At 38.7% G+C, this 25,961-nt stretch overlaps 5 protein-coding genes and 2 pseudogenes across 11 annotated transcripts in view; all 7 read left to right on the forward strand.

Moving 5' to 3' along the window:
• Positions 1-2,681, forward strand: part of LOC148735608 (uncharacterized) — a 4,004-nt gene extending 1,323 nt beyond the window's left edge. The window contains exon 2 of the mRNA XM_088753509.1: positions 1-2,681. This exon is cut by the window's left edge and continues 533 nt beyond it. Within this exon, the coding sequence (XP_088609635.1) occupies positions 1-1,742 (1,742 nt within the window). The 3' untranslated portion in view covers positions 1,743-2,681.
• LOC148735607 (uncharacterized) overlaps positions 1-25,961 on the forward strand; it is a 70,729-nt gene that overhangs the window by 26,046 nt on the left and 18,722 nt on the right. The gene's annotated exons all lie outside the window — the stretch shown is intronic.
• LOC148735609 (uncharacterized) lies at positions 2,877-5,396 on the forward strand (annotated as a pseudogene).
• Positions 7,295-14,829, forward strand: LOC148735610 (uncharacterized; annotated as a pseudogene). The gene is made up of 2 exons (XR_015998789.1): positions 7,295-7,401; positions 10,204-14,829. The product of XR_015998789.1 is annotated as an uncharacterized LOC148735610 (transcript).
• On the forward strand, positions 7,760-10,106 carry LOC148735611 (uncharacterized). Its single transcript, XM_088753510.1, has one exon. The coding sequence runs from the start codon at positions 7,785-7,787 to the stop codon at positions 9,561-9,563; it is 1,779 nt and encodes a 592-aa protein (XP_088609636.1). The 5' UTR covers positions 7,760-7,784; the 3' UTR covers positions 9,564-10,106.
• Positions 15,747-22,323, forward strand: LOC148735612 (uncharacterized). Of its 4 annotated transcripts, XM_088753520.1 has the most exons (11): positions 15,747-15,901; positions 16,028-16,071; positions 17,429-17,501; positions 17,779-17,885; positions 18,218-18,298; positions 18,619-18,656; positions 18,902-18,969; positions 19,082-19,125; positions 20,045-20,077; positions 20,208-20,316; positions 22,126-22,157. In XM_088753520.1, the coding sequence occupies exons 1-9, from the start codon at positions 15,891-15,893 to the stop codon at positions 20,056-20,058; spliced, it is 480 nt and encodes a 159-aa protein (XP_088609646.1). In that variant the 5' UTR covers positions 15,747-15,890; the 3' UTR covers positions 20,059-20,077; positions 20,208-20,316; positions 22,126-22,157. The 4 variants fall into 4 exon arrangements, with proteins under 4 accessions (XP_088609646.1, XP_088609645.1, XP_088609648.1 ...); XM_088753519.1 differs by lacking the exon at positions 20,045-20,077 and having other exon boundaries at positions 22,126-22,323; XM_088753522.1 differs by lacking the exon at positions 18,902-18,969 and having other exon boundaries at positions 19,080-19,125.
• Positions 23,543-25,961, forward strand: part of LOC148735613 (uncharacterized) — a 30,132-nt gene continuing 27,713 nt past the window's right edge. For 2 of the 3 annotated variants that reach the window (XR_015998791.1, XM_088753523.1), the window contains exons 1-4: positions 23,543-23,821; positions 24,153-24,957; positions 25,173-25,311; positions 25,755-25,848. The gene's annotated coding sequence lies outside the window, so the exon portion shown is untranslated. The remainder of the gene's footprint in view (positions 23,822-24,152; positions 24,958-25,172; positions 25,312-25,754; positions 25,849-25,961) is intronic. The other variant, XR_015998792.1, reaches the window with a different exon arrangement.

Here is a 25,961-nt window from a genome sequence, read left to right on the forward strand (position 1 = left end):
AGCATCAGGCACGCGTCAAAAAACAAATGAAGGAACAATGTCACACAACCCTGTCATTCCTTGGTTTATACAATTATGTTGCCACCAAGGTAGAAGTCTTCAATGAGGACACTGGTCAGTTAGAGACTTTTAGTCTTCTTGAAGAAGGTGAACTTCCTTTTATTGACGACAATGCAAAGGAAATGACAGACAAAGAGCTGGATGATCTTAATATGTGGATGTATTTGAAAGACAAATTTAACATCTCCAATGAAGCCTGGCGTGAGTTTTCAATCAAGGCAAAAGATATGCCAAAACTGTCCCAGATAACGAAACAGATAAACAAGTTAAATACTTCATGGAATTTGAGTTGCACTCCTGGTGAAGCAGAAGGTGTTCAAGTAAAATTTGAAGACAGCCTTCGAAAACAATTAAAAAGACTAGACTTGAAAGAAAACACAATTAAGGTAAAGCTCAGTGGGGATGGAACACAGATAGGAAAGAGGTTGAAAATAGTGAACTTCACTTACACTATATTAAATGAGAAAGATGTAGCCATGGGGGAAAAAGGGAATTACATTTTGGCAATAATAAAAACAACTGAAAGCTATGAAAATTTACAAGAAAGTCTCTCTGATCTCAGGAATGAGATGGAATTGCTTAAGACAATTACTGTAAATAATTGCAAATATGATATTGAATATTTCCTTGGGGGAGACTGGAAGTTTCTGGCTTGTGTTTGTGGCCTGGGGGCTGCAAACCAAGACTATGCTTGCATATGGTGTAAGTGCCCCAGACTACAGAGGTGGGATACAAATAAGCAATGGTCTATAACTGATCTTAGTCTAGGGGCACGAAACCTGGCACAAATAAGTCAGTGTGCAAAATCAAAAAAGTTTAATTGTAAAAAGAATCCTTTATTCCCATTTATTCCTCTTGATCATGTAGTCATTGATACTTTACATCTGTTCTTACGAATTTCTGACAATTTGATTGAACTTCTGATTAGACAATTAAGAAGACTAGATAGCATTGAGAAAAAGGTAATATTTACAGATGGATTTCCGAGAGATAAATATAAATATATGGCGGGTTATGAATTGCTCCTCAACAACCTGGGAGTATCATTTCAGTGGCATATTGGGAAAGAAAGCAAGAAATTAGAGTACAGAGACCTGACTGGTCCTGAGAAGCTGAAATTGTTTCAACATATAGAAATGTCAGCAATTCTTCCTACTTGTGAAAACTGTGCCCAAATTCAAAAGCTATGGGCTGATTTCATAGATATTATTGGTGATTTAAAGCTTGATTTTCATTGTAATGATGAAGTTATGCATTTAAAAGGCAAGATAGGGGATTGGTTAGGTAACTTTCTTACATTATACCAAACTAAGGATGTCACCCCTTACATGCATGCCTTTTATTACCATGTTCCTGAATTCCTTAATCTATACACAAACATTGCCCACTATACTCAGCAAGGTATGGAGAAGTACAATGATAGGGCATCAAAGGATTACTTTCGATCCACCAACCACAGGGGAATTGCTGCACTCAAACAATTATTTCTGAAGAAAAATAGAATACAGTACCTAGAGGCAGCTGGATATGCAAGGGTCAAAAACACCTATAAGTGTTCCAACTGCTCAAACATTGGGCACACAATTAAGACATGTACATCGCATTGTATACATTGCCAGCATCCTACATGTTGCTCGCATCTTGTTAAAATTAATGGGAAATGGACCCCAAAATGTATGTAGGGTTTAAGTGACTGGCAAAGCCTTTGTAGCAGTCTTAACAACATAATTTGAACTTATATCCCATTTGTTTTATGTTCATATCAGAAAATATAACAGTGAAACTATACTTTTACCTCATTGAGTGATTTAAGCCTTTGACAAATTATGTGCTTTCAAATTAGCAGTGTCGACTATGCAAACATAATGCAAAATTTATTTTACACATGACATATAATAAAACTAAAAAGTTCTGCTGATGTACTGTCTCTTGTTGCCGTCTCCCCTAACAAAGGTTAAAACTAAAGCATACAGGCCTTCTATCTCTGACCGTACAAACTTTCCTCCGATGTATTTAAACTCCATAATTGGGTTTCTCTTGGTCAACCAGTATTGTACTGTTCCATTCACAACATACGCGAAGTCGCCATTTTCATTGAAAATCCTCTCATTCCACTTTAAACCTAGTATATGATCCAAGTCAGCATTATCCTTGATTGTATGCACCTTCTTCCCTCTGATCTGAATTCCTTTTACAACCTTACCAAGTCCTCTATCGAAAACATCACAGTCAACATTAACTTCGATCCTGATTTCAGGATCATCACGCCGCCCTGACCACAGCTTACGCTTTATTTCTTGATAGATATGTCCATGGAAGACGTTCGTCCTGTCTTCAAGAGATATTTCTTCAGGAATATACGCTTTCTCCACCCGTTCGAATGGAAACATGTTCTCGTCCTGACAGTCACGCCATTCATCAGCTTCTTCTTCGTAACCTTTATAGTGAATTTTAACTCTTTTCTTCTGTTTGTCGATCGCGACTATTTCGATTTCATAAAGCTTATTATCCCTATCTGATTTCCTCCTCTTCTTTTTCTTATATTCAACCGCCAAATATTCGTTTAAAAGCCGTTTTGGAGGCTGCGACGTGCGTTTCGTTTTTTCCGCCATTTTAAATCACAGAGCTCGCGCATGCGCTTAGGGTAATTTTACGAAATCCTTCAAGTAAGATTACTCAAAATCAAATGTTCCACTCACAGGGGAAAGAGTTTGATATGGTGATGAACGCAAAAGATTGACTAATGCGTCAAAAAGGTCTTCTTACATAAAAACTGAAACCGAAAGAGGAAGAAAGTTGCAAAGGTCGCAGTTTAATTTTTCTCGTACAGTTTCCACATTTCACACTTCACAGGTCGACTTGCGTTGCCTTGTTTGGAATTTCTTTCTTCGGTGAAGCACAAATGAGTGTGAATACACTGTTAGAGGTCGTTGCTTACATCTTGTTTAGTTTTATACGAAATGTGACCAAACATTACAACCCGGAAGAACCCGAGTACACAGCGGAGTCCTTTGGATACGATCCACTACTTAGTACAGGCAGCCGGAGAATGGTATTATCTTCCCGTTGATGAGCTTATTTACCAAGAATACAGCGACAGGGAGTCCACGGCAAGCTATTTTGCATTTAGCAGTGTCAGGGTAAAGATTATAGATGCATGCTCACTCCTGCAAAGCGACGAGGAAGCGGAAGACGAAAGAAACCGTGCAATAGCATGGAAGAGACTAAGACCTTCCTTGTTACATACATTTTGTAAATCAATATACATTGGAGCTTGGATTTCTCTTTTGTCGCAGAATTCTCCACTGCTTTAAGGAAAATCTCTGCGTTCCGCTGGTTCAGCGATCAATAGGACTGTATCTTTCTGGTTTATCAAGTTTATTTACGATCCGCATACGCCTCTACAATCTCCGTACAATCTACGTTCAGTCGATCTCAATGTCTATTGCGAATGCCCTCAATTACAACATGTTATCTCTATTTATCACAACGGAAATACACACCTAGTTACGTAAATCCGAGATTCACAGTGATTATTTGCGCTTTACTAAGCCATTTTTCTGTCGCACAGCTTGACTTGCGTCCTTACCCAGACTAATCCAATTAGCCCCTAGCAATTAAACCCACGCCCACTATTTGCGGAGCACGTGTCACATATTTCTACTTGTCACAGGATGTTCCAGCCCAAACGTACGCCCTAAATTCCTCTTGATGATTCACATGCGTGTATAAGCTAACAATCCACCGATTATTTACTTTATCCATTTGTTTCTTTTTTGCTATTATTGATTGTGCAATAACACGTTTCAAAACATCTTTTATCGATCGCAGTTTTAGGAGTAATTTACACAATGATGCGTTATATAATCTACAAGACCGTAGAGAACTGCGAATTTCAAAGAGATATAATGATGTTCGAGGTCCAGTGGGCAAGAACACTTGCTGATATTGCCGCCTACTTGCGCTTTTTATTATGCCTGTTGGTCGGCTTTTAATCCCTTGCTTCTTTTCCGGCCACATAAGCTGAGGGGCGTGAAAACAAAACTGATTCTGTTTGCGGCTTCATTCATGTACATTGTTGATGCACTGTACCGCGGACTGCTACAGGCGCTAAAAGAGCCATTTTACATGCTGCCATGGCCGTACGCTTTTCCACCATATATTTTGTTTTCCATTACAATTTGTTTTCAACCATTATTGATTGGAAAGCACTTGTTCATTCCTGCAAAAACAAAGCTGGCATAGGTTATTTTTAAAATGGCAACGCCGATTGTATGTATGATTGTCGCTACAGCTTTCATCGGGAATTATGTTTACAGAGTATATAACAAGCAAAACGAAACAGGGAAGCTTGTAATCGCACCGTTCGCTCCACTTATAGGCGTCCCTCTCAAAGCGTTCTCACGAGTTTGTGTTCAGAGGTTGTGGAACATTACCCACCCAGGATATTCGTATGTTTTGCCAGCGCCGCTCTACTGTCTTCTCTCCGTTACGTTTCGTGTCTTGCAAGCGGATCTCAGCAGTTTGGAGAGCATTGCTATTCTTGGAATCATCCACGGCTTCGCTGAGGTCGTAGAACAGAGTTTTGTGGTGGTCATTGATCACATTTGTCATCAGATTTGCAACACACGATCAAATTCTTGGGAAGCTTTCGCACTTCTCGCCGCGAAAGACTGACAGCTGACATCGCTATCATGAGCATGTTGTATGAATCCAGTGCTATAGTTTCTGTGAACAGCTTAATGTACTTGTATCAGTTTATTTTCTTGGAGAACGAGTCGCTGTTTAAGATTCTGCAGTCTTCTGCCATCCCCACTTCAGTTCCACTTGTCATTGAGTGGTTTTTCACCAGCAAGTCTCTCGCAATCGAGACTCGTTATCAGAATATGGCTGTGATGACTGTTTGGCGAAAACAGTGGCAGCGACATACTTAAGTAGTAGTTGTCAATGTTGTACCAATTGCTGTATGGACTACCGTTAACCTTCTAACAGTTGTTCATGGGCGTTTTAATGAGGCAATACATCAAAAGTGTAAAATGCCTTTTACTTAAAAGAGACTAAACTGTGGCCGTCATATCATGAAGTGGTTATATAACTTGTACTAATGGATTCTTCTAAACAAGGTTTATGTTCAAAGGTATATAGTCAAGGTATTTATAATAGACGCGAAAAGGTGTCGAGTAACTGACGATCTCTCAATTTTAACTGTAGACGGCTGGTCTTAATGGCAGCTGCTTTGATAGCTCCCAATGTGCGGTTAATAATTATTTAAGGTAGAGTATCAATTTGTAATAGTTCAGAACTTTTTATAATTGAACTATTAAACTAATTGGAAATATTGCATTTGTTTAATCTTCTGCAATGATTCCGGCTGGAAAAGCGTGGCGACCTAAAGGTTATGGGGCACTAGACATCCTACAGGTGTGTAAATGGGTGGAGGCGAATTTAAAACGGGGAGAAACCATGTGATGGATTAGCATCCCGTCCAGGGGGAAGGGAGAGTAGAAATATCTCGTCACTCAGGCTGTATGGGCTACTGGCCTGACGCAGACTTTTTTTTATTTGTAATACATGCATCTCCATGAACAGCACGGGTAAGTGGCTTTTTTGTTTTTTTGGGACCCTCAGAGAAAATTTTCGTATTAAATTATTTAATTAAGTTGTGAATTTATCATCAATTTTTAATCATCAATATTCTTATTTATTTATTAATTTACTTTTATTTTTTTAAAATTTATTATTTTTCGGTCATTGCGGGAATTCCGGGTATTCCTGGTATAGGGGAATCCTTGTTTACAATATTTGCCTCATTAGCATAAGCAATTCAGTTTCTGATGGAGCTAAAAATAAATCAGTTCTGAATATCGAAAGGTCAAAGTACGATTAACTCGGCCAATGAATACGAGCCTGATGCATTGAATACTTTTTGTGCAACACCGGTTTAAAAACTCAAAATTTTACATAGAATGTATGAGCTCATTAGCGCTATTGCCACCAAGAAATTTTACAGTTTTTGATGGACTATTTCTCCTTGAATATTACACCCAAAGAGCTAAAACTTTCACCATGTAGTAAGGTTTTCTTGCTCTTTAGCTGCCTGAAGTCAATTTTTATCTAACATGCTTCCTTCTTTACGCAAAGACGTATGCAAATGAGCAAAAATGTAAACAATGATGTCAGCATGAATCCGCCCATTCCGAGTATTCCGATTCCGTTTCCGGTTCCGAATTCCGGCAGTCCAAACTACCTTTCTCAGGCGTTTGCGGCCAATGATCCCCTGAGAAACCACAGTGGACTCGTGTATAATTTCTTGGTACTTCACCCTTTTTTCGGCTTGTGAATACGCAGCGTTTTACTATCTCCCGGCGTGTTCCATGCGTTTTCGGAATGCCTCGGTATATCCCGGCTACTGGTTAGCTATAGTTCTTGCATGTTACCCTTATTCATGCGCACTGCCATGGGTTCAAAGGTAAATGGTACGATATTTTTATCATCTTTTGAGGAATAGAATTTAGAACTCGAAATGCCACCTTTCGAGTGAAACTTATTCAGTGAAAGCTTCGATCCTTTAAGATTTGATGTGGAACAGTTTAAGTTTATTGGCTGATTGCTTTAATTCAATTATCTTAAGTGACATTATGGGCTGGATCGTAACACTTTAGCGGATGTAAATAGCCCTGTACGTACCTTTCTGACCAAAAGAACACATGTACATGTGTAGTTCACAGCCACATATTTTTAATTTCAATCAATGGGGCGAAGAAAGAGTTGGATCGTAGCGATTAGACACTAGTTTAATTTTACAAACAGAAATTTGATAAAGGCAGGGTATTATTTTGTAATATTTTTAAAGACCGCCTTAGGTATGCTTTCAGCCTACGGGTAGCTGTACCCTTACGAGGAGAAAAGATTCTCCTCGGGGGGAGGGTACGGCGTAGGCTAGTATGTGTTGGGATGGTCACCTTCATCATTGAAGTTCAGGAGCATGGGTTGCTATTGAAGTCTTAATAGTGACGTCATCGTGGTGCCCCCTTTGAAACGGACACTGTGCTTTGTCGGCCTAACATTCATTCCTATGGGCTTTTCGCGTACTTGAGTTGAGGATGGTGGGGCAGAAAAAAGTTATGGCATCGGCCGCTCCATCCCCAAGGAAAAGGGCATTAGAAAGAGGTAGTGTTGGCCTGATCCTGTCCCACGGTGTTCGTATCTTAGATAGGTTCGAGTTTTGTTTTGGCTTTTAACTGTCATAGAAATGTCGCACTCGCCTTGTTAAAAAAGAAACACTTTCAGAAAATGCCGCAGAGAGCGAATTTTTCTTTCAATGAAAAGAGCTATATTAAGGTGGTTCGATACAAAAAAAAATGCAATTTTTGTTGAAAATGAGTCTATTTTTTTTCCATTCGATTTCACTTCTAAAGGCTTTTGTTTAATAGCCCCAAATGTCTTTTTGTGAATAATTTGTCAGGAAATAGTAATAAAATGCAATTTCTAAGGCACTGTTGTTCCGTTGCCATGGAAACGCATTTTTAAATGCGTCCTTTTAGGGCCAAAAAGTGCGATTTCCTCCCAGATCAAAGCAAGCTGATTGCGTCTTGAGTAAGCTATTGGGAGACTGGGGCCCAACTATGACTTTCAGCCTCGTTTTGATATATTTCGGTGAACAGCCGTTATTATCAATCATTCAGTTTAAAATTTTCGCAAGTGAGAGAGCGTCAATCATCAAAATGCCGAAATTTTCGTCTCAGAGACGCAAGAAGCGCAAATTTTATGGAAATCACTTTTCAAATAGTCCAAGAATTAACGAAGAAGAGTCGATTGTTGTCGAAAGCGCTTCGAGTGGGATACGTGAATCCACAGACGGCATTTCACATGATCAGAGCGAAGCGAAGGAATCTTCGGCTTCGTATCGAAAGCTTCAATCAACTTCCCAAGAAGACAAACCCAAGCCTAAGCTGATCAAGGTAGATAAAGAGGAAACCAGTCCATCCATTACAGGGTTCAGGTTCTGTGATATGGAGGTGCTATCGTCCGTTTTTTCTTTGCTACGTTGTGGCGAATGCGGCGATTTCAGTCTTTTGTTTATGGAAGATAATTTGAAACGGAAGGGATGTGCGTCAACTTTGCGTTTGCTGTGCGAGCAGTGTGGATGGAAACATTCATTTTGCACATCAAAAAAGCAAGGAAAGAGTTTTGAAGTAAATCGGCGAATCGTTTATGGTATGAGAACTCTTGGAAAGGGTTATGCTGGTGCAAGGAAATTCTGCACAATTATGAACATGCCTCCACCTCCAAATGAGAAAGCTTTCCTCAGCAACTCGCGCGTAATCGGCCGTCACATGAAAGCGATTGCAAAGGAAACAATGAAAAAGGCAGGAGAAGAAGTTTTATCTCTCAAGAAGGATGTAAATTCTTCTGAAGGTCTACCTGTGAACTGTGGTGTTTCTTGTGACGGAACATGGCAAAAGAGAGGCTACTCGTCACGCAATGGTTGTGTGACTGTCATATCTATGGACACAGGAAAGGTTCTTGATGTGGAGGCCCTAAGCCAAGGATGCAAACAGTGTGAGCGGCATGAACAAATGGACAAGAATTCTCTCGAATATCAGATGTGGAGAGCTGATCACACCACTTGCAAGTCAAATTTCCAGGGATCAGCACCTGCTATGGAACCAGAGGGTGCAGAGCGCATATTTCAAAGGTCTGTTGAGCTGCACAATCTCAGGTACACTGAATTTTATGGGGATGGGGACAGCAAGAGTTTTTCCAGGATAAAGAATATTTATCAAGATGCTGGAATTTTAGTGGAAAAGAAAGAATGCATTGGTCATGTGCAGAAGAGGGTTGGAACTGTACTTCGCAAATTAAAACGTGACAATCCAGGCCTTGGAGGCAGAGGGAAACTCACAGATAGTCTAATTGATAAACTGCAGAACTATTATGGCATTGCCATAAGGTGCAATGTTGGAAATTTGGCTGGAATGAAGAAAGCTATCCATGCTAGCCTCATGCATCGTGCCTCAAGTGAGGCACGCCCACTTCATGACCACTGCCCAACAGGTAGTGCAAGTTGGTGCAAGTATCAAAAGGACAAAGCCAACCATACGAATCTCTTTAAGCATGGACCTGGCCTTCCTTTACCTGTTATTGCCAAGCTAAAGCCTGAATATATTCGACTTAGTGAGAACAACTTATTGCAGAAGTGCTTACATGGCAAGACACAAAATCAAAATGAGTCTTTGAATGGCATGGTATGGCAAAGGATTCCAAAAGAAATTTATGTTGGAAGGGAGACATTAGAATTAGGACTTTATGATGCTGTTTCTTATTTTAATATTGGTTCAATGAGTATTATTAAGCTTTTCCAAGCCCTTGGTATTCCTTCTGGCAAATATACCGAGGAGGGTTGCAGACTCCAAGACCAGCTTAGAGTTAATATTGCGCAACATAAAAGCAAAGCTACTACCAAGAAGCGACACAAAGTGATTAGGGGCCTTAAAAAATGAAAAGATGACCATAATAAGCAAACTGAAGGAGTCAGCTATGGCCCTGGTCAGTTTTGAACAATTCAATTCATGGAAACTGTGTTCAAGTCTTGAAAAAATCAGTTTAAAAACTTTAAACCAGTTTTCTCTCAATTTCGAATTTTATGAAACTACCGACACGCTAGCAAAGATAACTTTCCAGCGTTTTATTCAATTCTTCTCATTTTTGGAGTGAGAGATCTCAGTATATTTTTGCATGCAATGAACTAGAAACATACACTTAGGTGCATCTTTTGTTGTTAAATGACCAAAATGAGATTGCTCATCTTATCAATTCCTGAAAGTTGTTGTGTTTTCTTTAATATTTTCCATTCTATATGACTGAGAGGTGTTTCTGTAGTTCATTGCATGCAGGTGCATGTAAAGATCATTGTCTAAAAATTTTGTGAATTTTTAATCTAATGTTAAAGAGTTATGACTGTTCTTGTTTGGTTGCCCACCGGGGGGCATCATTTGCTAATTCTCAGCAGCAATAATAAAATATTAAGTCAAAAACTGCAAAAATACAGTTGTCTCCATGTGTCAATTTAGGTGATATAGATAACTTTTTGTAAAAAAACATGAAAAAATGTTGATTTTTTGAGGGTTGTACCACCTTAAGAAGCTGCCCGCACGCGCCCGCTCAGCCAAAAAAAAAAAAATCCCAAGTGGGGTGGCAGGGGCGCCTCAGTCCCAGGTCCTCTCTCTTTCCTCTTTCTTGATAATTACAACCATGTGCTTCCGCTGCATCGAGTAACGCGTTACGCGGTTGACATGGAAGTGTTGAAGGAGTATTTACTGGCGAAATACATCAGTCCCTTTGGCTATTTTGTAGCAGTTTTCCACATTCCAGCTTTCGCGATTTTGGCTGCTTTCACGATTCTCTTTAGAAAAAGTGAACTTGGAACATTCAACTGTCCGTCTTTTCCTGATTCTCGTGACTACTGTTTGAGGAAATACGATGAGAAGTACAACTCTCCTTTCCCACTATACGGCTTTGTCATATTGTGTTTCGTTCCTTTGGTGGTTATTTGCATCTCTTACTCCTGGTGCTTTGTGAAATCGCGTGTCGATGAGCTTCAAACATGCAGCGTTAAAACCAGATCTTGAGAACCCCCGCCGCCCCCTACGAGCGAGAACTCACCGAGTGTTCCGTTGTTACTTTAGTCATCTACTTTTGCGATTTTCTGGTGGGATTTTGTTTATAGTGTTACAGAAATCTGTGTTTTATCCATATGGATTTTCACCTGAATTCACCTGTTTTCACTCCACTAAAAATTCCACAGCAAATGCAACAAAAGATCATTCCTCGGCCATTAAGTGTAACAATTCCGTTGCATCAGATAACGAGGCCATTGCGTGGATAATTTGTATAGTGAACTTGCTGTTTGCGTCGCTCGTTTTGGGAGAGATTTGTTTTCTCGTGTTTCAAGCGACTCGAAACAAAGAGTTCACATTCGACTCAGAATTTTGTCAAAAGCACTTTTTCGGCAAGGGAGGTTCTTCAATTGCCACGCGTGATGCAATGATCAAGATGAAAACACGAAAACTCGAGGAAACGGAACTATATCAACCTTTGATCGTTCTCTCCGAAGACAACGAAGACAGACCTCTCGATGACATGTTTGTTGATCTTGTTATTTACACAGGAAGAGCGAGACACGAGTTTGAGGACAGGATGAAGAGACACGAAATACACGAAATCTATTTGAGGCAAAGTGTTGCCCACATCAAATATGACAGGTGGAGATAATGGGGTTTACTCCACAGAAAGTCAACGAGTATATTCAGAACTATTGTGCACAAGATGAAGACATGGGGAACAAAATCTGGGATCATATCAGCAGCAATCCAGAGTTACTTTCACTCTGCTATATTCCAGTGAACAGTCACATTATTTGCTCAATTTTTGAGGAGTGTTTCAAACTCCAAGAACGAAATGCTCTGCCAACAACTCCAAGAGAAGTTTACAAAAAAGCCCTAAGATTGTTCATCTTCAAGCATCATCCTGAATTTAGAGGTAAACCATTGACAGAAGATTTCCTTATGGGAAATAGTAAGCTCCCAGATACTGTAGAGGATACATTGAACAAAGCTGGGGCACTGGCAAAAGCAGGAATAGAGAAAGGTCAGCTGGTGTTTGAGTTACAAGAGGTGCAAGGAATAGAGGAGTGTGGTTTGTTTAACAGGATGCCAAACAAAAAACTTCAAGATAGTACATTCAAGTCTCAGTTCTGCTTTATTCATCTCATCTTTCAAGAGTTTCTTGCTGCAAGGGAAATTGCCAAGATGAAGCCCAATGAGCTCAGTGATTTTCTCAGGGCAAAGGCCGGAGATCCTAAATGGCATCTGGTGCTTCAGTTTGTGGCAGGGCTACTCTGTGGGAAGCAGACTGAGGTAGTCAACACTTTTATCAGCATTCTTGTAGACTGGCCATCTGACCAGGAGGCTCTTCTCATGTTGAAATGTTTGCCTGAATACCATGATGAAGCCACTGTACAACAAGCTGCTTCAGAACTGTACAGCGGAACACTAAACTTGACAATGATATTTCTTTCTTAGGTTGTCAGGTAACACCTGTTGATTGTGTAGCAATTTTGTATTTTATAAAGCATCTGCAAAGCCCCACTTCATTGAACCTTGAAAGGAACAGTGTAACAGATCAAGGTGTATCACTCTTGTGTGATGCGCTAAAAGATGAACATTGCGAACTCGCTAAGTTGAACCTTAATTTGAACAACATTACAGACCAAGGTGTATCACACTTGTGTGATGCATTGAAAGATGAACATTGCAAACTCAGTAAGTTGAACCTTGCTTACAACCAGATTACGGACCAAGGTGTATCACTCTTGTGTGATGCATTAAGTGTAAAAGACGAACATTGCAAACTCACCAAGTTGAACCTTGATAGGAACAAGATTACAGACCAAGGTGTATCACTCTTGTGTGATGCACTAAAAGATGAACATTGCAAACTAACTAAGTTGAACCTTGCTTGGAACAACATTACAGACCAAGGTGTATCACTCTTGTGTGATGCATTAAAAGATGAACATTGTAAACTCACTGAGTTGAACCTTGATAACAATGATGTAACAAACAAAGGTGTATCACTCTTGTGTGATGCACTAAAAGATGAACATTGCAAACTCACTGAGTTGAACCTTAATAGGAACAATATTACAGACCAAAGTGTACCACTCTTGTGTGATGCACTAAAAGATGAACATTGCAAACTCACTGAGTTGAATCTTGCTTGGAACAAGATTAGAGACCAAGGTGTACCACTCTTGTGTGACGCACTAAAAGATGAACATTGCAAACTCACTGAGTTGAACCTTGATAGGAACTATGTTACAGACCAGGGTGTATCACTCTTGTGTGCTGCACTAAAGGATGAACATTGCAAACTCACCAAGATGAACCTTAATTGGAGCTACTTTACATACCTGGGTGTATCACTCTTGTGTGATGCATTAAAAGATGAACATTGCAAACTCACTGAGTTGTACCTTGATTGGAACAACATTAAAGACAGAGGTGTATCACTCTTGTGTGATGCACTAAAAGATGAACATTGCAGACTCACTGAGTTGAACCTTGCTTGGAACAACATTACAGACCAAGGTTTATCACTCTTGTGTGATGCATTAAAAGATGAACATTGCAAACTCACTCTATTGAACCTTGCTTGGAACAAGATTAGAGACCAAGGTGTATCACGGTTGTGTGATGCATTAAAAGATGAACATTGTAAACTCACTAAGTTGGACTTTGCTAGGAACAAGATTACAGACCAAGGTGTACCACTCTTGTGTGATGCTTTAATAGATGAACATTGCAAACTCACTGAGTTGAGCCTTAATGAGAACAAGATTACAGACCAAGGTAGATCACGCATATCTGATGCAGTGAAGAATGGACATTGTAAAGTTTTATTTTAATGCTGATACTGGGAAGTGTGCCTCTGGCACAAGTTGTTAACTCACTAAGTTGTTTATCTATGTGTTTTCAGATGCAAATCATGAGTAGATTGGGAACCAGTCCAGAAAAGGCAGGCCTCCTTCCTTTTCTTGGGATTTTGCAGTTTTTTAATTTTATTTTTTCGGATGTTTGTCTATTTCATTTTGGTCTATTTTCATGTTTTCAAGGGGGGAGGTGGTGGGGGGGGGGGGGGAACAGGGGCTTATTTTATTTATGGTCAGGCCTAAAGTTCTTTATTATTTATTGAAAGGCATCCCAAGCTCATGTCTTGAGAAAAGCAAAGTATAAAGTATTGGACATGTATATATCAGGCATTTATTCATAAAGGCATCATGTATTGCATGACATGGTGTTAAGTTATTCAAGAAACTGCTGAAAATTTTAACATGTTACCAGGAATAGTACACGGGAAAAAATATGGTTGATTTACAATTCTAAATATTCTGAACAATGAACATTTTACTTGTAAGATTAACAAAACTGACTCACTTCTTGGAAAACATCTCCAAAATAACTATATATTTTTAACAAACAATTTGGCAATTAAATTTCTTATTCCAAGTTGGTTTTCGTAAATATGGGTACATCTTTCAGCATTTATCTCATTGTGTAAATAATCAAGGAAGGATCCATGAATATACAATATCTAGGAGTAACAAAAGTTTGATCAAATAAAAGAAAATTTTTAGCTTATTATTTTTTTTTCTCTCGTAATAGTAGTGATGCTTTTTATTGTGTGACAAAGAATAATTTTTCCTATGTAATTGGTTTTTTCTTTTTCTGTTTGTCTTATTAAGAATTGTTTCATGCTTAGCGTGCGTATATCAAGTTATGGATACACGCGGGGAGTTTGGAGAGCATGAGAGAAGCGTAAGAATTGCTCTTGGCTGCGCCTCGAGCAACCTTAGCTTCTTGAGTGCTCTCCAAACTTTCCAAATGCATCTATAACTCGATATACGCACAGCTAAAAGCATGAAACAATTCTTTTAGAACATACGAAAACAATTTGGGTGCTGAATGACGTTTTTGTAATGTTTTTTTTAAATGAAAGTTGCCCGAAAATGTTGGCATCTCCGATTATTTTGTTGATTTTGTAATTAAATGATTTTTGGTAGAGATAACAAATGTGACCAAAAAACTTCATCAACAGAGATGTTTACCTTTAAAAGTCGCCACAGACCAATTTGTAGTCTTCTTAGTTCTTACTGAATGTCTTTCAGCTAAATTTTCTCCAGCTCCTGTTCTAATAAATTGGGAAACAGGCCTGTTTTAATTAATTGTGTTTCGTTTTTGTTGTGCTTGTTGGCTTGACTACTTGCGGGAAGGTCGAAAGGCAAAGAAAAGTTTGGTTGGTCTTCCGTTTACTGATATCACTTTCCGAAACTTTAACTTAAGGAACTCACACGACAGAAATTTTGTAGCTAATTTGAAACTGTGCACGTCATTTTATTGAGCACAGCCGTGCGTACCTAAAGATTTTGTTCATGTTGATGCAACAGGAATTAAATAGGACTAACGCGCGCGCTATGTTATAATTACCATTGGAGATGGGCCTTCCTTTTGATAGACAAATAAAATGTAGATGTAGATCTGTGATATCATCCTCTGAAAAGAATTCCTTCAGCAAGTTGTTGGGGTAAAATATTTTAGGCAAGGTCTGTTTTGAAGTTGTGACATTTTTCTCAATTGTAACTTTTAGGAAAATTGTTCCAGGAACTTGAGGAACATGTCTTAAAACAAAGCATTGATCACACCTGCCAAGAGGCTGTTGATGAAGTCTTCTGTGAATTGTTATTGCTGTAGGTTTATACAGTTCTCATATGCCAAGGCTCTGTCCACCCCCAATGCTATCCCCCTCCCCACATTTTGTTGCGTCCAGGAATACTGACAATGCTTTCTTCAATTCATTTACAAGATCATCAGTTTTACCCACTATTTTCTTTTAAAGGAAGATATTTAAAGATTTTAAGGTGATTGTATGATGAAAGATAAACCATCGGTTAAAAATCAACAGCAATTTCTTTAAACGGGATCTGTTTCTCCTGAGGGTCGAGTATTAATAGTTTAACTAAATTGTTTTACTTTGTTTTTAATTGAGGAGAATTTTGTAATCATTTTTTCGATTTTCTATGCATGTATTGCTTGCCTATAATTTTAAAGGACTGGGTTTGAGTTTGTTTGAGTTGGTCAACATGGCGATGACCTGATGGAGCGAACGGGGGGCACAAAGTTTCTCGTCGAAGGCGTGAAAAATGCCCGAAAATTCATCTTCCTGGGTTGTAATGGTTTAAGAGGATGCACTGAATTGCCCCTTTGACCGGGATGGAAACAAGGTTTGCGAGAATATACTCAAATTAGACGTGATTTTCTCCAACATTTTAGGTTTTTCGATCGATCGCGCAGAGATTGTTTTACGACTGGTGAAGTTGTCATGACGTTTGATTTCTTTGCCATCGTAGCTCAGAAAATGAAGTAAAATTGGAGGAAGCACCCTCAGATAAAGGTGATTTAACACGATGTGATGTTTTTGTGTTTATTTTGTTTTGGAATTTTCATATTGCTCATTTGTACCTAAAGCCCATGCATTGACAGTAGATTTACGTTGAAGAAAGGGTGTTATTTTTAGTGACACAGATTCATTTCTTCAGAATTATGAAGAAGTACGTTTGAGTTCGAATATATCGCTGCACTTAGCAAGCTCTTGGGTCTCTAGGGTGATAAAGGCTCACAAGTGTAATTCGAGACTAGTCAGGTAACATTATTCCATTGTGTTTGATCTGAGATTCTTCTACGTGGGAAAGCGAGACTTTATAATAACCCACTGTTACGCTTTTATATGGATATTATCTAGCGCGTAAATATTTTTATTGGATCTCTTTCATTAAGGATGTTTTGAAATAATATGACAATATTGAAGGTTAAAATGGATTTTCAGGTTTCAAGACTTCTGTTAAGTTTGATCTGTAATCAGTCTTTGGTTAGGAATTATGACAATTATTGATCTCGATCGATAAAAGAAAGATACTAGTAAAAACTCTGTTGAAATAATTTGTTAAACTAAAATTTATTTGAATGTCTGACATCAACACTTGGGAGCTTTGTGTAGCATAATATTTCGAGACTTATCTGTTGGACAGATGCACTTTGTTTATGTGGTAAATCTCAGCAATTTGATGTTGATAGGATAAAATTTTAAATTGAGCAAAGTGTAACCCTAGCAACTGGAAATCTGGAGTGTTTATGAGGGGAATTACATGTACCCCTGCCCCCCACCCCATGAAGGCCAGGGTGAATTTGTTATAATTGCTGACTGTGACCTTTATGCCAAATACAGAAAGATGTTTCTCCTTTAGTTATGAATGTCGAACAAAGAAAGAAAAACCTTAATTAATTTATTTACTTTAAGTCAACTCTCAACATTGCTGATCTTAACAGTTTGCAGAATATTTGTCACCTGTAAAGCCCCTAAGCTTACTTTCAATTTCTCCTGGATGACCTAGGTTTCTCTTTGTTCCACCATGGACAAAAGGAAAAACTTTTCTTTTCAAGAAATCAGTATCTCAATACAAATCTGGGTCCACTGTGTTTGATGAGAAGACATTGATACTGTTAAAAGATGAAGAGTATTTTTCCCAGCAAGATTGTTGAAATCAAATCAGCTCCATTTTGACCATACTAGGTTAATAGAAATCCATAGAAGTGGGAGAATTATCTTGTATTATTTTGATGACTGAGGACTTCAATAGGAGAAGTGCTCATTAACTGTTGCAATTTGCTTTTAGGCCTTGTATTATTCTGCTACATTTAATTTAAATGCTGGTTTATGAGTATTTTTGGTATATTATGGTATATTTTTACAGAATCTGGGATAGGACCTCAGGGATTTGAAGACAAGGAAAAGTCTGAACAGCAACACCACCATGATGATAAGCAGTGAGTTCTGTTGTATGGATGAAAATAAAAATGCAATGTGTGACTCATTACCACCAAGGGCAGAGTATCAAGTATTGTGAACTACTGACTAATAAATTCTTACCACCATTTGACGGCATCTGTGATCTATTACAGAACAGTCCCGTGGCAATATAGAATCAGCGTCTGGGTTATGTCCACTGTTGTGTGTTCCCTTGGTGAATTTGCTTTATATAAGGGAACCTTTGTGTTCCTTTGTTCACTTGAGTTATTAACAGATTGATTGATCTTTATTCAGATTGGATGCATCCTACCAAATTCCTGCACTTTCAAAGTCCAGAGTGTTCTTTTTGAACATCTCTTGGTTTGGCATGAATGTAATGTATCTTATTCTCTCTGTTGAGGGTAAGTGTTTGATTCAACCAGTCAGTTGTAAAAGAAGCATTAAATTGTTAATGTATTTTTGAAAAGAGGCTTGAAAATTCCTCTTGATTTGTGATAAAGACCACAGGTTCAGCAAAATTTCATTACAAATTTGTTAAATGTGTACTAGCAAATTGCCAGTGATTTTGGTGAAATGCTTGGGGGGTGTAACCTTGTGATGAATTGGCATCCCATCCATGGGAGATAGTAATACTTCTAGTTGTTTCATGCTAAATAAACTGGGATCAGCTTTAGCTGGGTGAATGACATAGCTGGAGTACAGACTTGACCTTTAAATTATTGTTTTTATGCAGTTGTGCCATCACAAGTTTATGCACTGGTAGGTTCAGGGCAGAAGGGTCAAGTGCTTGGAGGCATGGTGGCTGCTGGAGCAGGTAAGTTCATCAGTTTCAAGTATCAGTGTAGAAATAGTTTTGTTGTTGATCTCACAGTGTAGTCAGTCTCTAACAGAGATCAGAGCTCGACACTAATAGTAGCCAACTAGCCACAGACTAGTAGAAATTCAGTTTTGGCTAGTGGTGTTTGATTTGCACTGGTCAGTTTTGCTGGTTAACAAACTGAAATTGTTGTAACATCTAAGTTGTCACTAGCCACTTGGCTAGTAAGTTAAAGAGTTAGTGTCGAGCCTTGGGGATTGTAATTTTTTTTTGGAATGAAACTAATTTCATAATGAATTAATTATTTTTTTCTGCAGTGGTTACATTTTTCTTGAGTCCTCTTGCTGGAATGAAAAGCTGAGAATAACAATTTAAAGTCTTCCAGTATGTGTCCTGTTATTTCTTTATTATTTTGTAAATCAAATTTATGTCTTTCTGTTTTGTACGGTATTTACAGATTCTTTGTCTGACCAGTTTCAGTGTGGTCAACATTTAAAAGTAGACATAAATTTTTCTGATTGCCTTTGACTGATCATGTATCTAGAAGTAAGAAAAATAAATGTGTGATCAGCTTTCAATGCATTTCCCTTCCTTGTTTTTAGTGATCGTCTTGTGTCGCAGTATGGAAAAAGACGCTCTTTGATGCTTGGCGGAACTGTGTTACTTTAGTACATATGATAATTATTTTGCACCATCATTCTGTCTGAAAGTGTTACACTCATTGGCTTGGTTGTGATTACATGAACCTGCTTGAAAGTTTTGTTTTCCTTTTCTTTGCAGTATATCACTTTTGGAATGGCATTTAGTGCTCCTGATATTGAAAGGTGAGAATGGTATTTTTGTTGTATGTGCTGTTCATGCAGGGCTGGACACTAGTTAACTTTTCAACTTACTAGCCAAGTGGCTAAGTGAGATCTTAGATGTTACGACAATTTCACTTTGTTTACTAGCCAAACTGGCCACTGGAAGTTGAAATAACCACCACCAAAACTGAATCTCCACTTGTCTGTAGCTAGTGGGTTACTGTTAGTGTGAAACTTTGTTCATGGGTAATAATTTCTCTTATTGGAAATATTTTTATTCAGTGAATGTCTTTGTGGGGCTGGTGAGCTAGTTTGGGATCAGTTTAGGATATGTTGATGCTATGGCTTGTGCTTTTGTTAACCTTTCCACAATATTATGCTTGTTACTCTGTCTGCTTATCAGTAGTCTGTATGGCTATCAGTCAGTCAGTCAGTCATTCAGAAAGTAGACAGGCAGTCAATCTTTGTCAGGTAGCCATTCAGTCAATTTGCCTGTCTGTTGGACTATCAGTTGGTTAGGTAGGTAGTCACTGAGTCTGTCTGTCTGTCGGTGTGTCAGTCATTCAATCATTCTGTTTGTCTGTCCAATCTCAGTCAGTCTGTTGGTCTGTCAGTACTATGACATTTTTTCTGAAGCATTTCCTCACATCTGATTGGCTGATAGCGCATTATAACCAGTCCAGCTTTTTATAATACAGACTGCGGTCTGGAATTTTTTCCATTCCAATTGTGCAAAGTGGACTAAAGCAAACCAGTTGAAAATATCAACAAGTTACTTACAATTTTAAGTCAGTCCTTATTAGGAAAAAACTGCCTCACACAGTTTTTTCCCATTCAAACCTACTGCGTGTTAAATAATGTATATCATTGGTTTGTCCATAAGTATTATTTAAGTTGTTGGTTTTCAACAATCTCAGTAACAGAGGCATTCTCTTTTTAGTCTATTTGCAGTGACACTTCCAATCATGTTACAGTAAGTGACAGATACCTCTGTTATGTAAATGATATGCAAAGTGTCATTCTGTATGCAATTTTTGCCTAAGGTCTGGCATCCATGGAGTTAATCAGTGAAAAGTTATATAAATTTTCTTTTTCCCATTTAGTGTTCTATGGAATTAAAGCTGCGGCGATGCCTGCCTTACTATAACCTGACCATCCTAGAGCAGTCAGAAGACAATTCTACAGCAAACTCGGACACAAGCTTCTTACTGAGTATGTTAATGTAGAAAGAAGACTCAAGAGGAAATATAAGTTTGTTTATTAAGTTAAACCTTTAACTCCCTATATCTAATTGTTAATTCTACCCTCTATCTGCCGCACATTTACTTGTAAATCAATGAAGAGAATTCAGTGTTAGATCAAGATGATAACCTCTACCTGATAAGATTGGGTTTAATTTCATAACATTTTTGTTGAATATAAGCCTGAAAGAGTGACTGTCATCTAATTTCTCCGAACATTATCACCCTGAATCATACATTAAGGTCAGTAGAATAGAGGAAATGATCATGAGTTAAAGAATGATCTTGATTGTTACACAAATTCTCCTCACCAGTATGATAGGAAATGTATAAGGAAAAGTGTCAAGTATGATAAAACGTTTTATCATGTCATCGAAAACGAAATCTTAGTTGTTAACTTGATCCTGTCCCAACCTGGATTTTAAAAGGCTGCATTAATCAACTGCTACCAACCATAATGGAAATCATCAACTCATCCTTAGAACAAGTACATTTTCCATCAAAATTAAAAGAATCTATTGTTCATCTGCTTTTAAAGAAACCAGCTTTGGACCTGGAAGAAAACAACAACTTCAGCCCAATTTCCAACTTTTCTTTTCTTTCAAAAATGCTGGAAAGAATTGCTGCTGTTCAACTAGACATTAATCACCTAACTAATCATCAACTTTATCCTAAGATGCAATCAGCTCATCAAAGTTTTCACAGCACTGAGTCAGCAATACTTAAAGTGTTTAATGATATCAATCAGCTGCCATTGATAATCAACATGAATGTGTCCTAGTCCTCTTGGACTTATCAGGGGCTTTCGATATCATCGACCACAAAATACTAATCAACCGATTGGATAATAAATATATGCGATTTCTCAGTGGTCTTGCCCTCGAATGGCTAAAGTCATATCTTCAGGAATGGCCCTAACGTGTTGTAGTCAATGGAATTTACTTCGATCCCAAATGTAACTCTTTCGGCATTCCCTAAGATTCTGTACTTGGGCCCTTATTGTTGTCATTGTATTATGGTCCTCTTGAAGATGTTATAAGAGCTCATGGCATAGATGCGATGATGTACGCTGAAATATGCTTTTTATGCTTCAATGCCAGTAGCTTAACATTTGGTTGGTACAACATTTAGCTGTACTCAAAGTTTCAATAGGTCAGGACCATGGTAGCTTAGTGGTCAGAGCTCTTACAAACTGATCACTGGGGCCTGATAAATTGCTGGGAGGGGGACGGAAGGGGGACGGGAGGGGTAGGTTGTGATGAATTCCTGTGGCCTGTTTCTTGATGGCCCTGGTAATTTCGCGGAATAGTAACACTGTTCTGTATTCATTCAAGATGGGGGTTTCAAAAGTTGTTTGAATTATAAAACAAAACTTATAGTAACTACAGAACTAAAATAGACTGCTTAAGGTACCAGAACCTCCTCTATTTTTTAACGTTTGACTTTAAGACCTATTAAGTTACTGGGACTTTTGAGAAACAGGCCCGTGGTCATTGTATACTGTAATAACTAGGGTAAGTGGTGGTAAAATGGCTCACTGGACTTAAGTGAAGACATTTTGGTCACCTATAACCTCAATTTTGCAAAAGCCATATAAATTTGACACATTGTCAACTTGTTAAGTTGTTTGAATTTTAAGCATTTGATCTGACATCATGCCATATCTAAAGTATTCTTTTGGTATGGCACCACAGTCTAGCCCAGCCAAGATCAGATTTTATTGATCTAACACATTGAAAACAACAGCATAATTTAACATCCTACCATTGTTTTCTTATAGGGGTGAGCTTCAGAGCTTATCGTGCAGTGGATTTTGCACTTGTGATGGATATTTTCCCTAATGACAAAGAAGAAAACTAAGGATGTGGCCACAGGGCCTGATAGAATACTCACAAACAGATGATGTCACGCTTATCGTGAATGCAGCTAATTATCTGCAGCATCTCATCTGTAGCATCTCTCGTGCAGAGATGAACAGGTCAAGATAATAATAATAATAATAATAATAATAATAATAATAATTTAATATTTATATTGCGCAAATTAACATGTCGATATGATCAAATGCGCATCACAACACTGGTCGGGGGACTTTGGCCAGACTGCATCAGCAGTTTACAAACAATCGAAGGAAACTTATTTGAAGATGCCCCCTCCCCCCAATTCCCAGTAAACAGGCCAGACCACGTCACAGTAATCTCGTGAGTGGGTTCTTTAACGTCCCCTGCCTAACCAAATTATCTAATTAATAGATGCAGGAGACGGGACCTACGGTTTATTCGTCCTTATCCGAGAAGACTAGAATATCTATCCATTTCTTATTAAAGAAAGGTAGCGCATTCTCCTCAGTTATTTTAAGACCCTGAGTGTTGGTCCGGCCGGGGCTCGAACCATCGACCTCGACCTCCCGCACAACAGTCCAGCGCTCTAACCAATTGAGCTAACCGGGAGGCGGGTTAAGATAAAGGTTCGGTAAGCTGGGAAAACATTCCTTTTTTATCTGTCCTATAGGAGAGTGAACACGCAGACTATATTAATGACAGCTTTGCACTCGAGCCAAATTGGTCGGTATAAGTTTTAAGTTTGATGCTTTGTGGAATAACTCCCTCTTAAACAAGTTATCTCGCCATTTTATTCTTTGCACGAAAGAGAAGCGCGAAGCGTTATTGATATTAGAACTACGAAATAAAGATAGCCTTTTTTTCACGCTCGAACGCCTTTTTGAGTAAGTGCAGCAGCTTACATGAATCAATCTCTCTCTTTCTTTCTCTCTATTTTATTGTTGTTGTTTCTTCCTTTCCTTTTTTTGTTATATTTTTATTTTTATGTTGTTTCCTTCCTGTGGTATCCAGTCGATTCGCCACCACTCAAAGTGAAATCGCCACCGGTGGCGATTTGACTTAAACGTTACTTGTTGCCGCTCGAGCGAAACTTACATCAAATGAAAGCTAAGACGTAGACATCACCTGGTTTTTTTTCTTTTACTGAACTTCCTTAATTTCTGTTTTTAGTTTCGTTAGTTTCTGAACCTTGTAGTAAAAGCGGGTCTTCGGCAGCTGATTGACCCGCCTCGACTTAAAAATCTGCCATCTGCCGGTTAATTTTTTCTTAAATTATGTCGCGAATTTCGTGTGAAGCTAGTTGAATCTGAACACAGTTTCTTTGTCTATTTTTTCTTGTTTATTTATTCTTGCTAGGATCTGAAACTTCGAATCCGAGAAATCTGTCTCATTGTCATGGTCACCATTATCATCATTCCGTACTCGGCTGGCTGGAGCAGAGCTACCGCCAACAATTCGATGATACTATCGTCCAATGAATAGACGACAGTGTTCCGCAACGCCAGCGGTACACTGAGGAACGTGTCTTCGGCCGGACCCGAGGCGCGGCGCGTGATGAGGGACTGTGATGGACTGGTGGATTCCCTTGTCTGAATCATCAGGGCACCTCTTGGCAAAAATTATATTGATAATAAGGTAAGATAACGATCAACATCCATTCTCTCTCCATACCGGCTTGGTGCGTTACCTGACAATTTCATATGAGAGAGAAATCATCAGCTACCGTTTTTATTCGATTAAGCGCCCGCGATGCTTATTAAATGTTTGAACCTTGGGAGTGGCTGCTTATTCGAGGCGAAGCCGTCATTAAATTTCACCATTTTTAGCAAGTAGTAACCTTATTTTGCCTCAGAACAATAGATAATAAGAAAACGTGAAGGTGTAGACGGTGAATTTAGAGATTTTAAAGAAGTAAGGAAACAATAATCAATACTTCTCCTCCTCCTCTGACTTTTCTTAACTACAGAGCGGACTTTTTAGAAAACTCCGTCTCTATTCTGCGCAACTTGTCCTACCGCCTGGAGAATGAAGTGGACAAAGAAAGATACAAGGACGCTCCAATGCCCATCCAACCCGGCAAGGAATCAACCAAACACGACCCGGGTTGTATGGCGAGATGCGGGACGGGATCAAAGTAGAAAAAGAAAGGAGCGCCCAAAGAAACTGAACAGCCGCAGATGAGGAGAGATCTCGTGGAGGGTGTGGAATTACTATGGCAACCAGAAATAGTCAAGTCGTACCTGTTAATTATGGCTGAAGCGGTCAAAGGAAGAGTTTCATCTCAGCTTGTTCACCTTTTAGACTATATCATCAGTATTTATATTCTCCATAGTGTTCTCTATACATTTCCTAAGGTGCTGGAAAGGAGAATGCGTTTAACAATCAATAGCTTCTTTAGTTGGTGATAATTTCCGCTATTTTCTTGATCTTAATGTAGTTTCAGGGGTGATATTGTATGGAGAAATTAGATGCTAGTCACTAGGTCTATTGGTTAATAGTGGTTCGGTCCAACCTCTGAAGAAAATGTGACTTAGGTTTGCTTTTGGGAATTTTTGTAATCGAAGAGAAAGGGAGACAATTGTTTAAAATAGTTTTTGTTTTATACAAATTAATTTTTCAGTGGTCTATGATTGTCCGCTCAGCAGTACGGAAAGAGAATTGTCTTCCCACTTTAGTAGAACTTTTACGAATTAATCATGACCCTGTAGTGAGAACTGTTTCAACAGCGATGAGAAATCTAGCAATCGACCCGAGGAACAAGGATGTTTGAGGTGTGTATACTGACCTCTTCTTGTCTGTTGTAGTGTAAAGTTTACCGCAGCTTCGTCAAAGAAAGCACTCAAGTAATTACCTTGGTTTACAGCGACACACTAAGAAGTAACCGCATTGGAAACTCCTGTCGAGTAATGTTAGACATAGCGGAATATTTTCGATTTGAAGTTAGAATTGTTGTTGTGAATGCGTTTATTTCTCTATTCGTTCGCAGCTAAATACGGAATCAAAGATCTGGTTCATCGTCTGCCCAATCCTGGCGCACCGTCCAATGTCCGAGCTGAAGAGAACACAATCGGTGCTGTACTGTGTGCGATTCATCAACTCGTGAATAAAAGTCTAGTGAATGGAAGGTAATGCTACAGCACTTTCATACTGTTCTCGGCATTGACTAGAAATTCAGTTTGTGAAGCTTGTTAGTGTACTGGGAAATATCATTGTTTTTATTCAAATAAATCCATAACGTAGTGATAGAACGTCCTAACTAGAGATCGGTAGGTTATTGGTTCCACTGTTCTCCAAGTTTGACCAGCTTCATCCTTATCAGATACTCTTTGTCTCTCTCTTTTTTCCAGCCAGACATTTAGTGTGTAAAGCTTCTTAGTGAGCCTGGAAAAATCATTTTTTTTATTCAGATAAATCCATAGCTCAGTGATAGAACGTCCTAAATCGAAATCGGTCGGTATATCATTGGTTCCACTGTTCTCCAAGAATGACTAGCTTCATCCTTATCAGATACTCTTCGCCTTTCTCTTTTTTTATAATCGTGTTTTTCTTTTTTTTTCCCGTAACTTAGACATGTTAATAAAGCTGGCGGGTTTCAGAAGATTATTGCGATCGCGAAGTCGCGCGATCATTACTCCCCGAGAATTGTAAAAACAGCAAATCAGGTACGACTGAACTTGCAATTAACTCTTCAACTCTCAAGGTCTGACCCCGGTTATCCTCACAGTTAGAAACATTTCCTTGAAATTGGTTGACAAAAATGATTCTCTCACCGGGT

Source organism: Stylophora pistillata, chromosome 3 (assembly GCF_964205215.1).
Source record: "Stylophora pistillata chromosome 3, jaStyPist1.2, whole genome shotgun sequence".
Taxonomy (NCBI): Eukaryota; Metazoa; Cnidaria; class Anthozoa; order Scleractinia; family Pocilloporidae; genus Stylophora; species Stylophora pistillata.

What these genes read in the sequence shown, in the direction of transcription:
- LOC148735612 (XM_088753519.1), top strand. An exon ending in GGCGGAACTGTGTTACTTTA is followed by an intron (nt 18,970 to 19,081) that starts GTACATATGATA and finishes TTTTCTTTGCAG; the next exon opens with TATATCACTTTTGGAATGGC. An exon ending in AGTGCTCCTGATATTGAAAG is followed by an intron (nt 19,126 to 20,207) that starts GTGAGAATGGTA and finishes TTTCCCATTTAG; the next exon opens with TGTTCTATGGAATTAAAGCT.
- LOC148735611 (XM_088753510.1), top strand. Translation starts at nt 7,785, where the DNA reads ATGCCGAAATTTTCGTCTCAGAGACGCAAGAAGCGCAAATTTTATGGA.